Source organism: Spodoptera frugiperda, chromosome 15 (assembly GCF_023101765.2).
Source record: "Spodoptera frugiperda isolate SF20-4 chromosome 15, AGI-APGP_CSIRO_Sfru_2.0, whole genome shotgun sequence".
Classification (NCBI taxonomy): domain Eukaryota; kingdom Metazoa; phylum Arthropoda; class Insecta; order Lepidoptera; family Noctuidae; genus Spodoptera; species Spodoptera frugiperda.
The window spans coordinates 12,272,819-12,288,377 of record NC_064226.1 but is presented as its reverse complement, the minus strand read 5'-3'; the positions used below and the strand labels follow the sequence as shown (position 1 = coordinate 12,288,377).

At 34.7% G+C, this 15,559-nt stretch overlaps 1 protein-coding gene across 18 annotated transcripts in view; it reads left to right on the top strand.

Moving 5' to 3' along the window:
• The window catches only part of LOC118282029 (kinesin-like protein KIF13B), a 107,810-nt gene that overhangs the window by 68,382 nt on the left and 23,869 nt on the right, over nt 1-15,559 (top strand). For all 18 annotated transcript variants that reach the window (XM_050698895.1, XM_050698900.1, XM_050698907.1 and 15 more), the window contains exons 4-7: nt 1,790-1,917; nt 2,811-2,960; nt 14,468-14,715; nt 15,002-15,149. In XM_050698895.1, the coding sequence (XP_050554852.1) occupies nt 1,790-1,917; nt 2,811-2,960; nt 14,468-14,715; nt 15,002-15,149 (674 nt within the window). The remainder of the gene's footprint in view (nt 1-1,789; nt 1,918-2,810; nt 2,961-14,467; nt 14,716-15,001; nt 15,150-15,559) is intronic.

The window sequence follows — 15,559 nt, the reverse complement described above, 5'->3', positions numbered from 1 at the left end:
TCCCCTTATGATACGTCTTTATTTATTGTCAGCAAGATAAATGTGATATATTTCTGAGAAGTTTACTAGCAGTGACTATCTCGCGTGAAACTTATTTACTTGATATTACGTTTGATATAGTTACTAAGTTACAAAGTTGATACGCACTCGATGTTGATAGAAAAACTTAAGAACTTATTCTGAGAAATAGATTTCAGTACACCACTAAAATTCGTAGTTTTACCGAAATTGGTACGACTTTCTAGATTCTATAATGTATTTAGAGAAAAGTTTTAAATTTTAGGAAGATAAGGGAGCGATTTGTCTGCCTGAATTTACTTTCAAATACAGAGAGTTTCATACAAAACTTTCGCTACAAGTTTACTTCGAACTATGTAATTTCTAAAGTTTCATATTGTGTATGTATGTTATTAGATGCGGGGCCACCAGAGAACAATTAGCTGCCAGACCGCCAACTTTAAGTAATTCATCCATAGTTTAATTTCTACTTGATTAAATTATATTACTGTTGGCCCCAAAACAGTGAAGTTTCTACTAAGTTTGTAGTTCCATTGCTATAATCTATACACATAAAGCAGCTGTAAATTAGGCATAAATAACTTCATATTGTTCTCATTCTGTTATCAAAGGACAAGTTGCGAGGCCCAAAATTGTTCAGGGTCCTATAATAAACATTTACACTCGAATCCCAAACGATCAGTCGGAGTAAACAATTTATTAGTTTGTTTGTTTCATTATTATTTATTGTTCCAGATTGTATTGTTCTCTAATGTCTTTAATAAGGTTTACTGAAAGTCTGGTCTGTTGAGTTTTGAAACTAAAATCTAATTACAATATACTTTCGATTTATTTACCAAAATTTGTTGGAAGAACTTTCTAAGTTTACGACAGTACTTAGTATAAAATCTAAAAAGAATCAATTATTCACACAACATAAACTTTTTATGGAAGTTACGACTAATTAAATCTTCAAAAGCAACACTGATATCATGTTTAAAACACATAAACGGATATTTGTTTATTTCGACACAGTCTCAGATCAAAGTAACGTTGCAATTTCTACCTTGCCCCCTTTGATTTACAGTCCACATAGATTGACGTGGGACATAAACTTTGCTGTAACACACAGGTTTGTTTACAAATGAAGCGCTTTCACGTGTAGTGAAGTCAAACGTTTCAGATTGATTGAAAGAGCAGAGAGTATGCGTTTCAATTTCGTTTGTATTTGGTCAATATAGTGCAATGCTTTATCAAATTAGTCTGCACCTAAACTCGGGAAATAAGATATTTATTTAACCACCCGCAACTGTAAGTTCTTTGAATTATTGTTCTGCGGTTTGCTTAAATAAACTTGTAAGGAAACAGAACTGCTAATACACGTAGCCTAGCCTAGCCTAGTGTTACGCCATTAGGAGATCCGATATCAATGTAATTCATAGATTTGATGATTTTCATACCAATATCGACCGCTGTAGGTAAACTTAGTAAGGGCACAGTGATATCTGTATTCTCATTCCAGTTGCGGGGCCTTACGAGCTCCGGATACATAAATTCACACAATCCTCCCATGGGTTATGCATTACTACGTAACGCCTTGTTGCCTAATACATTTTACTTCTCTTCATCTTCTGACGATATAGCATTCATTTCTCAAGAAATACGAAGTGAAAAGTAGACTGTAGGACGTTTGAGGAATTTTATGTACCTTGTGGAACCCCATATCTAGATGAACGATTGGAAAATGTATAAATAGCACTCTTTTTAACAATGTTTCTTTTGTCTTGTCCAGGTTCAGGGAAGTCCTATACGATGATGGGCTCGCCGGGGGCTGATGAAGGTGGCATCATCCCACGGCTATGCGACTCTTTGTTCGAGAGGATCAAAGTACAACAGTCACCACCAGCACTCACCTACAAGGTACCTATGATGATAATCATTAAGATAAACGGAATTTTCCTTTCAAAGTTGGTAGAAGAATCTCACTGCCAATGAGATTAAAATAAGTATCAGCACAAGTGTAGTTGTAAAACATAAATTAAAAAAAAAATACATTTTTCTGCTCGTCGTTGGTCATACGAATCTACATTTAGGAACCAGCACTTAGTTTCACTGATAGACAATTCTTTTTTGACGTTTTAAAAGTGCATCTATAAAGTTTAATTGAAATAAATGACTTTGATTTTTGTTGCCCCTTCTGTGGCGAACAGGGATGACGTATTATGTTAATTAAGCAATGTTATTAAAGCAACGTTAATCGACACACTTGCACTAATTAACTAACAGAAACTCGTTAAGACGGGGGCGGGTGATGGAACAGTAATTTGTCCCGATGCTAGACTGATAGCGAACTACCAACTTGTAATTGTTACATCGGAGCTGAAGTTGTTTTTTACAGAAAGTAGCAAATGAAAGTGCTTGCTTGCCCGAAAACTGAGACATTTTTATACCCTACTAGCTTCTGCCAGCGGCTTCGCCCGCGTTCCCGTTTAATAAAAAATATCCTATGTGATATTACAGACCATAATCTACCATTGTTAAAAACACTTCATGCCGTCGTTTTGACGTGATTGAGTAACGAACATACACACAAACTCACAAAATTTCGCATTTATAATATAAGAAGATTAAAATTCTAAAAGTCTAAACTTCATTTTACTAAATTCGAGATTTAAGCTAGGAAATCGGGACATCCATCGTGTCTAGTAGAACAAGACGAACAGAAATGTGTGATCTTATCTTTGGATACGTTCCAAAAGTTAGGGATTCTTGGTGATTTAACCGAGAGAATAATCAAAATTTTCTTCCACCAGGTTGAAGTGTCATACATGGAAATATACAACGAACGAGTACACGACCTGCTAGACCCGGAGACGACGAGGCGATCACTGCGCGTGCGCGAGCATGCAGTGCTTGGACCTTACGTAGATGGGCTCTCGCAGCTAGCTGTTACTTCATTTCAGGTATGTAGAAGAATAAAATACCAGAAAAGAATGACAACAATAATCATTTCGTTAAAAATAATCGCAAGTCCTAACTGTTCCGTTAACAATTTGGCGTTCAATATTTTGGTAGAGAGTCAAAGCATTAATGCTACATTATGCTGGTAAAACAGAATATTACTTTATTTGCACAAAAACCACATTCTTCAGCTTAACAATACTCTGATGAACCGTTTACCGTTCAGTCATAAATATAAATCTGAAGTACCTGTCCTGATATCGATACTGTCTCGCCGTATCATCTCATAGTGTCATCTTTCATCCTCAAGGGTTGAGCTAAAAGTACTTACCTGCTAAGCTCTTTATTTATAGCCCATCGAAGGCAGTCTCCGAAAGATGGAATATTCTAGAAACTTTCGTCTCGTCGAAAATTCCTTGACCTTCTCCCTTTACAAAAGATTTCCTTTCGCCCGACAGATATTTAGATTTTATCCATACTCTGTGAACTATATGTATTGTGTTCGCTTCGACTTTTGAAGAGTGTTGAAGCATTTCCATCGAATTTGGGAATTGTTTTGGACTTAGTTTTCTTTCATCGCATATTTGTGTTTGTTTCTGCGTTCCCTAAATAACTGATTCATGTTCAAATAAATTTGTTTGTATCATAATTCTAAAAAAAAGAAGTTAAAGTTAGGCTTAATAATTTTGAATTGTTGCTTAAACCTGCTAAATTAGGAATCACCACTACCTGTAAAAGCCATACCATATTGTTTTTGTAGTTCAAGAGATTCTTTATTATATCTCGTTCCAATACATTTTATCTTGAATAAAACGTATAAATAAAACGCTAATGATGTCTTTGTCATCTTCCATTGAAACCGACACCCTATAGTGGGATTTTTTGTTAAATTGTGTACGGGCCTAACGGTCGACCTCTGGGCTCATTTCCCCCTTAATTGCGATCCACTGTCGCTCATTATGCCCGCTCTCTCACTTCCAGATTAAATTTTCATTGCCCCATAAAATACTTTGAAAAGTTCTCACTGGCGCATGTTTCACGATCGCTGCAGGGGTAGCTAATATGTATTCAAAAGATTGTCGTATTCAATTGAATCAGCAAACTGTTTTACGGTTCAGTTTTATTGAATGTAAACGAAACGAAAGTATTATTTGTTGTGAACCGTATTACAGTTTTCCACTTGATTTACTTTGATGAAATGAACAATTTATAACAAGTGACTCGAGAGATATTGAGAGAATGGCTTCGAAAATAACATTATTTGTTTGTTGCTTGAAATAAATGTTAAGGAAAAGCTTACTGGAAAAATGCATGTCTCAACGCGATCTTTTTGACAGGTTCATTAAGATGGCTTCGAACCGCTGAAGGAGCTTTACTCCTCGGTACTTTTATTCCCATCGGCATTTCCTTCCGCCCTACATTTTTGTATCGAACCTCATCTAAGTTGATTATATCGAAAATATGAAAATGGGATTTGCTGGTTATTAAATTGTTTGTTGCGTCGCTTTTTTGTAAGAAATTCCCCTTAAGCGTTTATGCGGTAATTCTATTTAAATGATGAATCTTTCTTTAGTAATTCTTGGCCAAATATTAAATAGAATAAATAGGTAGGTACCCTTGAATCTGTTTCCCATCATTTTAAGACTTGAAGAATGATAAGTATTTCTGTTTTTCTTCAGTGCTTCAATGTTAATTAATTTATTCGGTTGATCGCTTTCAATTTCTCATTTTCGCTTTCAATCAAAAGTAGATATTGTGAAATTTTGCATGGATTTCCCACAGTTCCGCTAAGTCAGGGGTAATTTGAAGGATCGTAAATCTAAACGGCTTTTATCAAAGTCGAATACAATTTTATAGTCGAGTAAAGTTGAGTGATCATTTGTCAATATTACGGTTTGTTGAGATTTATTTGATGTGTCATTTTATGAACATCTTGCTTCTGGAAAAACAGATCAAGGGATTTCGAGGTATTCCTCGAAGCGCAACTGTTTTGAAGCGCACCTCTCCAAGCGCACCTATTTTATTCCTCGAAGCGCACCCGTTAGTTGCGCTTCAAGGAACTATTAAAAATATTAATTTTTATTTCCTCGAAGCGCACCTATGTTTTATTTTCGACTAGAGAGGGGATGCTAACTGAAACTATCGATAATAAGATATCGATAATCTGATATACGTAGCGCTATCTATGAGCAAATAAGGTTAAACCTTTAAAAATAGTTTCTTGTCGATGTATGACATCGCTAAATGAAATATTCCGCTTGAAACCGCCAATCAACGACTTTTATTAGTTATTTTATACAATATTCAATTTAAAAATATTGAAACTGGACTGTATAATAAACGGAATAAAAGTCTTGGACTTCAACGTTTGTTTGGGAAATTTCCAACATAAGTTCAAGTAAGTAATAATAATTATTTTATCTATATTTTTTGTGTGTAAATATATTTTGGATACATTTTTAAAATTATTAGTTCTTTATTAGTTCTTTAAATTTGATTAAATTTATAAAATTTTCTTTAAATTTAACTTTGTTTAGGTTTTTGGGATTTGATTTTGATTTACTTGTTTTTTATTGTCATAAATCTGTGGTGTCAAGGTAAAAGGGGATAAGTCATAAATTTTGAAAAATGAGTTAATGGCACAGTTGGATAAAAAAAATTAATTAGTTTTAGGTAAAAAGGAGATAAGTCAATTTAAATTGACTTATCTCCTTTTTACCGTAATTTAAATTGACTTATCTCCTCTTTACCGTAAAACTAATTCATTTTTTTTATCCAACTGTGTCATTAACTCATTTTTCAAAATTTATGACTTATCCCCTTTTACCTTGCCACCACAGAAATATTGGGTATGATTTTATAAGTTTGTATGTACGTTATTTTGTTTTGTTTTTGTTTTTGTGTGTGTTTTATTTTGTTTTTGTCTTTCTATTTATTATTTTTTTTCTTACTGATTGATACAGTGTCATTGTTATGTAATGTTACAGTGCATGTTGTGACACTATCAAGCTGAAATCCATTGAGTCGTTCAGGCTAGAGAGTGAGCAATATTCGAATTTGGCGCCAAAAATCCACCATTTTGTTTTTTTTATTATTTTGATATATCCAGTGTCACTCTCACAGTAAATACGAATCTAACGAGACCTCTTAAGCCAAAATCCATCAAGCCGTTTAGGCTGCAGAGCGTGCCAAACAATTATACATACATACATATGTACATACATACTCTCGAAAAACATAACCCTCCTTCTGGCGCTGTCGGGTAAAAAAATTACAATCTATGGTCGACGAGTACAGAGTTCTTGAATATTGTATACAATAACTAATAAAAGTCGTTGATTAGCGGTTTCAAGCGGAAAATTTCATTTTGCGATGTCATACATCGACAAGAAACTATTTTTAAAGGTTTAACCTTATTTGCTCATAGATAGCGCTACGTATATCAGATTATCGAAATCTTATTATCGATAGTTTCAGTTAGCATCCCCTCTCTAGTCGAAAATAAAACATAGGTGCGCTTCGAGGAAATAAAAATTAATATTTTTAATAGTTCCTTGAAGCGCAACTAACGGGTGCGCTTCGAGGAATAAAATAGGTGCGCTTGGAGAGGTGCGCTTCAAAACAGTTGCGCTTCGAGGAATACCTCGGGATTTCAATACTGATAAATGTTGTAAGAGTGCTGATACATGATTTTATTGGGTATTTTGTTGTTGGAATATTGATGTGTTTTGCCATATTAAAGTTTGTAATTTAAGATATTGTAGAGGATACAGGAAGATATAGGATATAGATTCAGAAAATATAAAGACTAATCCGAAATCTTGCTAAAAGGTCTTCCAAAAGTTACTAAAATCAGTTCTCCGGTTTATCTCCTTAATTTGGTTGGATCCGGAAAATGTTATTTAATTCAAAGAGTTATCCAAGTGCAGTTAAATCTAACAGTCGCTGCGGATAGCTTTACTTTTAAAGAGATTTTGATTAAATGAAAGTACTTGGAAACAAAATATCGTCTGAAGTCTTGAAACGACAGATAGATATTACATATCAAAGGTAGTTTGATTCTGAAGCAATATGTTTCAGAATTGACGATTTCTTCTCCCTGATGTAGACTAGACTGAACGAGATGTAGTAAAACTGTTGTGTATTTTACAAGCATCCATCTGTTCTATGTCTCTAAAAATAGTACCTGATCAAGTTGATTGATGTCTAGGTACAGCTGTACCAATACCCTGCGCTTCGAAACCAAATTGATTTACCACAAAATCATTCCAAACACATTTGATGTGGTCTAAAAATGTTTGGTCTCGTTTCTTCTATTTCTGTTCGAAAGTCGTTCCCGTTCGTGCAAAATTCAATTACACGGTAATGTATATGTGGAGGAAGTAATCATCATCAGTAACACGTTTTCGACACATTCACCGAGGAATATTCTCCAAAAATCTCGTAATTCTAACTAATGAAATTATTTACATAAACTGTGAAATATTTTTCTTAACAAGAATTGTTTTTCTTCAAAGAAACTTTAATTAAACATCAATTTCCAATCTCTCGATACTCTCGTTTCCAATAAATTTCCAAGTTCTTATTTATTTAGTCCAATTTCTAGGCAGCAGCTTATTCAATTTTGAAACGATCGATATTCTAAATTAAAACTAGATTGAAACGATTTCAATGGGTAGGTGGGTACCTACGACTTCATTTTTCCGCTCCTTTTAATTAATTACTGCTAAAATTGTTTGTGAAATAAACAGTTCTTCACATAGGTACAGGTAAAGAGTCAAGAAGCTTAACCTTTCTGTCAAGGAATTTTTGTGAAGTAAACTAACGAAAGATTTAAATTAGAAATTTCGAGGAATTAGGAATGTAATACAAAAACTTCGCAAGGACGAAACGCTTATAAATTCCTTTTATGTATATTTTACGGTAAAAAAGACATTATTTGTCGACATTGTTATTTAAAGTTTGGTTATTGTCATTTCAATTTGAATGAATAATTTACGCTTTGCTCATATTCGTTGAATAATTTACTATTCATATTTAGATGAAAATCATTTTCATTGTTCAAATTGGCTGTATATTGAACACTTGAAAAAATATCTCGCTGAAACTCTACGGAATCCCGAGCTTGTTTATTAAATCCTCGAATGAAAATACGTTACAGATTTTTGCAAAGAAGAAGGTTTACGATATTGTAAAAATACGAAGTAGTTACCTAAACAAGACAAGAAAATTGCTTTTCATTAAAATAGAGCGTAGTACTATGAAAAGATATTAGAAAATAGCTCCACAATAATCCTTAAGGAATTCAATAATAGAGTTATAGGTATTAGGTATTACATTATAAATAACGATCCACCTTCAAATAAGTAAAGAAATATCTTATTAGATGTAGATTTATATGGCGCTACGGAGAAGTGTGGTGATGGAATTTTGAGCTTCTTACCTCTCATGTCGGCACGTACTATATTACTCGTAGTATACGGAGAACAATGTGCCTAAATATTATATTATTCAATGTGTATGGAAATAAGACAATATTGCTTCCAGAAATGATATGTTTAAAGAACACGAATCAGTCTTAACAATTTCGAATTTCTTGAAGCTTTTGTAGCGGTTTTGTCCTTTACATTTCATTCAAGCTTTGTCTTGTATTTATCAAAAGATCTACCTTCGTTTATGAAAGGACAATGCAAATTCGTTAGCGTATTCAATTTCTGGAAATAATTAATGTTGGTGTGCTTTTGTTTTTAGACAATTGCTTTAGAAATTGCTTTGTCATGTCTCCTCAAATAAACATATCTTTCTTTATTAAATTTTAAAGAAGTATAAAATGTCCCGCTTAATCTATAAATACTGCTACTGCTGCTGTTATGGCTCTTGTCAGCTAAGCTCCAAGCATCGGAGATTATATTGAGCATACATCGGCTAAACATAAATGGCACAAGTGGCAGTAAGAGAGATGTCTAAACAGGCCTTCTAATTAAGTTTGACCACATACATAAATAATGACCCAAACTTAGGAAAAGGCCACTCGATAGATAAATTAAGAATGAAATTCGGGAGTTTTCTTTAGCAACCATGTATTCAATCACCCTACCGTTTACTACGTCTTTGAATGGAGCTATACATCAAATTACGACTGGCCACAGGTCAAACGCTTGATGGATTACACGCAATAACTCAGGGTCATAGCTGACGATGCGTTCAGACTATCCGACATACATAAAAACATAAGTAAAACTATTGAATCATCCAGAAAATACTTTAATAACATTTCTAGGACATTTGTCTAAAAGTCTATTAGCGTGACGTTTAAATATTGCGTCAAGAATGAAGTCTTAGTATAAATGAAAATTTATCTCCAATTTCAGTCATCAACAATAATAACATCGTCGTCCCGCAGGATCTTAATTTGTTAGAATATTTATTATACTTAATTAAAACAAGCGAAGACTTGAAAGTTATAGAGTTTGCGATTAAAGAACATTAGTTGTATAAAATACTTGCGAAACTGCTGCAATCAGAAGATAGTGCGGTTAATAAGCTTAAAGCAAGTTTGCAAAACTTTTCTGTTTGTTAAAAAAAATTACATCTTTATTTATTATTACATCTTTATTTAGGAACTAATAATATCAATCATTCTTGCGTGTTTACCTATAATTATTATTCGTTTTATGTCCAAATAAAGCGAATATAGAAGGTTGAATAAACTTACTAGTTTATGTTTTGATGCTTAATTAGGCCATTTTAAAATAGTATTCAGCTTATGTAGTTTATGGATTAAAATAGAAAGGTACCTATGTTTTTTCAATCAGATGAACGAAAATTTACAGCAATCAATTTAGCAGAGCGTCAATGGTCGACTCGTTTATGAAATTCATTTTCATAATCCTGATGAAAATCCCTCATTTAGTGCTGATACGAAACCTGTTTCTGCTTGATCGATGGGCTGATTGCGTCACAGCCCAAAGTATTCAATTATCCGTTCGCTTAATGAGGAATTATGAGCTGCGTATGCAATTTATAACATTTCAAAAATATAGAAAATCTCTGAGTATAGCTATAATCATTTTTAAAATTGCTTTTAGAATTTGAACTCGTCTTACTTCCAGTATAAATACACTATGCTTCTTCGAAAACTAGAACGCAGTAAGGATTTAATTCAATCCACTCTCCAAAGATAATTCTTTCGTTATTACAGCGTAATTTAGTTTCTAATACGACAGCAAGATGGATTGCTATCGTGTGTATTTTCTTCTCTTGTTATTACATTTAGTTCCATTTGTCTGGGGTTTGTTTATGTCTACGTTCTCTTAGGAAATTGTATTAGCTCGTACATTACGTAAAGATTGTTTTACATGAACTATTCATAGGGTTATGACATGATCTTTGAAGGCTACGCGTGTCAGAAGATTATTGTCCTTTATATTCCCTCTATAAATATTTTAAAACTATCCTAGGTTAACGCTCTTTACTGAGTCGTGCCCTCGACGTACCTAATCCCACTTGGGGCGGCTTGACGCCCGCTCGAGAGTTTTAACATAATGTAAAAAAATAAATAATAAAAAAATATTTATCTCAGACATTTTTGTGAAGCAACCTGTGATTGCCCAAAGGCTGTTTAAAGAAGTATTTATAAAGTTGCCGTAATAAAATAATGTCGTCGTTGAAGTACCTGCCGACCTGCGTGCTTAGCGCCCTTGCTAGCTTCCTGGCACGTGAGCACTAAGCAATCCACCTGCAGTGCGGCTTTAGGCTCTGACAAAACCAAACAACTGCAGTTTCAAGTGCACACAACTCTTTATTCAGTTCTATCTTTCTTGTTAAGTGACAATAATGATTATATTGAGTGTCCCGTAAAGTGGTATTTTGGTCCCTTTGGATTTAGTGGTGTCGTCAGCGCAGGTTTGACCTTGAACCCGTCAGTCACGCTGTCAATCCAGCCCTAATGGAAGGTCGATTGTTTAATGCGATTGCCTTATTTTGGGTAAACGACCATTAGAACTTGGCCGGAATTGGTTACTGTGTTATTTTAGTTCAGTTATGTGGGCTTAAGTATTAACTGTAGAGTTAAATGAATTAAAGGTTTTCACCTGTGCAATATTTTCTTCTGGAATTTGGACTAAGTGATTAAATGTTATAAATTATTCCCGTAATATTTGGGACATTACGACGGCACTCTATATGAATACGAAATATAATAATCCGTAGAAAAGGAAAGGAAACCACATGTGGATATTGTGTTCGGAAATCACTACAATGGTGGCAGTTTATGACCGAAGCGAATGTATACGCGACCGGATGCGTGAGACGGTCCGATATATTATTGACTCCAATTGTATTTACGTCTTGTGGATATTTGTCTCTTTAAAACCTTCGTGATGGTTTATGAACTTTGAGGATTTACTATGTCCATTTTTAACCAAATAGAACAGAACAAATTTTATTTAAATGTTTCGCTAACATTAACTAAAGAAAGCACAAATACGAGACTATCTCCTTGTCTGTATTCAAGATAACTACATAACACATTCGCTTATACAGCGCATACCTTCTATCTCCATATTGAAATGGCCCATAACTGCGCCTGCCAAGCTGTTCTGAAGCTTCGTTTGTAGATTGAAATATTGCAGCTTGTTCAGATTTCACTTGCAACGGTCGGCGTCGTATGCGCTGACAATTTATCACGGCTGCTGTGATCTGTGAGCCAATATGTTAATACTGTACCAGTGTACGTGGTCCGGTTACTAATGTTGTCTTACATCCGTTCTTGGACCAACAACATTTACTACATTTGCTCTACTTGTCCAATTAATTTTCTGAGAGATGCGTGGGTGTTTATCGTTTGGCTAGTGTCTATTGATGATATATTTTTGTTCTTATGTGTGATTGCACGTTATTGTTTTTGGCAGCTATTGGAACAGTTCTAACCTACCTACAAATTAAGTAAATAATTGCCACTGTTTATTTGGGGAATCAGTTCCAAGTAAAAATGTATGTAGGTAAATATTGTATTATCGAAATAATAAACGTTGCTTCTAACTCAGGCATAATGAATATCAAAAAATGATTGAACGAAGCCACTTGATACATGTGATGAATAAAAAGATCTAATTCCATACATATTCTATATTTTTTTCAACGAAGCCAAAATGCAAAGAGATGTAACAAACATTTCCCACCAAATTGAATTTCGATACCGCACCACCGTAGGGCTGGCAGGTCACCGAAAATTAGATGCCAAAAATAGGATGTATATTTTCTTGTAAAATTATAAGAAAGTGTATGTAACATTTTAATTTTGGTTGGTTTCTAATGCAGCGCTTTCAAAGAAATGTGCAGTGCAGCATCTACATTTAGCAGCGTCTTCTCTTTATTTGGATTATCTCATCCGGTCTCTATTTCAACACTTGCTAACCACAGAGGGGTCATCTGGCAGCCCTGCTAACACAATTTGATTACGAATGTCTTGGTGTGTTTGTGTTAGGGTTTTATTTTTGGGAGCGGCGCAAACAACCCTCGCCACAAGGTGATTGGCTGCCTACTCCTCATGTGAATTTGTTTACCTAAAATTAACATTCATTTTTACAACTTTCTTGATATTGATTCGGTATTCTTTGCAGGATTATGTGGGTATGGTAATTTTGTGAGTTTGCCGGAGAGGGTTAATCAACGAAACGGACTGAAATATTTATGCCGTATTTTTACTGAAGCAAATATTTACCTTCGATGTAAATATTTTGCTTATTACGGCACAGTCTTCGATATACATACAGATAGAGCAATGATTAATCTGCTCTCCTGACCTTTAAATCGGCTCTCGTCTCCCCGTTTAAAAATTGATCAGCTTACAGTTAATACGTGTGCCGTACAAACGTCGAGTGAGTGTTTAATCATGCGCCGCTGCCCGGATTATCCCTGTCGCGTAGAATCGTAGATGAATTACTGGTGCCCTTAACTACACAAGGAAAGGTGTAAGCTTAGTTGCGAAAATGGATTGCTTTGTGTAAGACTGTTTTGTTTTGACAAAACTTGCAAATGGTTAATATAATGAAGTCAATTTCTAACACAGGTCATACAAATTCATTGTACATGATATTTTAGGTTTTCCGTAAAAAGTTTGAATCGAGAACCTGTCCAAATAAACCTGTAAAGTAGATCTAAAATACACCAGATGTCTGTCAACCCTACTCACTCACGGGGTAACTTCGTTCAATGAATGAAATTTAATTCAAATTGAACTTGAATTTGCAAGTATCAGCCGAAACCTTAACCAGTTTCTGATGATATTAGCACAAACGTGTTCCAAATAAGTTTCCAACCTGGATTGGTTTAATGAAACAATTAAGTTCATTCATAACTTGAGGTTGTTTTCACAAGTATTTGAATATTTATTACACCTACGACAAAAGTTTCATTGGGGAGAACTGGAGTAGCCTTTGTGATATTAATGTTATACAGCACATAGTAATTTTATTTTAACAGAAGATCTGAGTTTAGGGTGAACATAAAGAAGGAAAGTTAAATTAATTTTGCTTGTTGGTGTATTTAATTGAGTTTAATCCTGCTAGCTGTTGCAGACCGCATTTGTACTAACATGAAATAGTAACTAGAGCCATATTCCATTACTGTAAGTTACGAGATTTTTCCGTGGAAACCGTATTATGTAGGTATATTTCAGCCACGCGGATTAGGTCTCTTTGTACAACGGACTTTTGTGTTCAACCCATCTACGTACTTTAAGCGGATTAGCTATTGTGATGCATACACTAGTGCTTGTGTAAATACTACACCGACGCAGAGTAGAGTGATAAGAGCAGATTGAACCGAAGGCTTAAAGTTAAGCTCAATGTGCACTACACAAGTTGCTAACGGCCAGAGACTCGATAACTACCTCATCTAACTGGTTTATGTGGACTTTTGTTACTAACGATAACACGTCGGTCCACAAACTTGCCCTTTATAGCCGATCATTATGGCTATAAACGTGGTAGAGTTTTCAATAAACATTTTCATAGTACTTTTTATGTAATCTGTAGGTAGTGTAGGTACTTTCAAAGGCAAGTCTTGGGTAATGCTCAAACAGATCATAGGAAACTTTTAGGCAGCTAGTGTTTCTGTAGAGGTTTTTCCAATTCAAAGCTTCCCTCGTTGTCACTTCAATGCAGAAATAGCTTCCTCGTAAACAGTTTGAAATCGCGATGCCAACTTTGTCTAACGCAAATGTTAAACTTTTAACTAGTTTTATATTGCCCTCTCAGTCGCTATTAGAATTAAATTGCCAAAGGTTTTGAATTTACAGTTCTTGTTGTTTAATGTTACGGTTTGGGGGAAACTATTAAACAAATTGCGTAGGCAAAGTTCGTGAAATTTTTGTTTGACTTTCGAAATTGTGCTTTTCCAAATTTATTTACATTTCGAATTAAATCAGTTAAGGAACAACTTGTGAAGCCTTCCAAAAGTATAGTTTCTATGCAATACGAATATAATATTACCTTTTTGTCAACAGGACATCGACAACTTAATGACAGAAGGCAACAAATCGCGAACAGTAGCAGCGACTAATATGAACAGCGAGTCATCGCGATCTCATGCAGTGTTTAGCGTCGTCCTAACCCAGACTTTAACTGACGCTGCGACTGGGGTGTCTGGTGAGAAAGTCGCACGTCTGTCACTCGTCGACCTGGCTGGTTCGGAGCGAGCCGTCAAGACTGGCGCTGTGGGCGACAGGCTGAAAGAAGGCTCCAATATTAACAAGTAAGTTAGCGGTCGACAACCCCTTGGCAGACGTCAGGCGTCTGTCATAAGAAGATTGACTAGCAGAGTGATGGATCTTATTCTCTCTTATATATCTGTGCATTATTCAAGATAACTCTATGGAACAGGGATTCTGGTACCGTACTATAGAGGTATATAATATGCACGCTGATAGTGCTAGCCGCTGAAGCCGCAAGATTCAAAAGCAATAGAAGTGTCGAAGTTTGAAATTATTTTTATAGATTTTTAACTAAATTATTTATATAAATTGTTTGATTTGTTTCAGATCCCTAACAACACTCGGTCTAGTAATATCGAAGCTAGCAGACCAGTCGTCCGGTACAAAGAACAAAGATAAATTTGTGCCGTACAGAGACTCCGTGCTCACGTGGCTGCTCAAAGACAACCTCGGTGGGAACAGCAAGACTGTTATGGTGAGTACAATTAAGTATAATGTCTTTTTCAGTATTTTAAAACGGGCAATAGAGCATCAAGAATTGTACAAACAGTTTTCGTAACGTAATTATAATGGTCGTATCTTTCAGACCACAAACAATAATATATTCTTATTTCTACTATGTCAACAAAAAGAAACACTAACATTCTGCTAATAATTAATTTTACGTTGAACTTCATAAATAAAAATTATGTTTTAGGTTTTCAACTTTTCTTTCGGATTAAAGATAGAATTTCTGAATAATCTTAAAACCTTTGGGAAATATGGAGAAGTTATGCATATTTTATACATACGCTCGAGCAACGAGATTTTCTGAAAAACCTGAGGTTCATAATGTGTCACGACTGGCTCAAAACTTGTTTAATATTAATGCGCCTACTTAAAGCT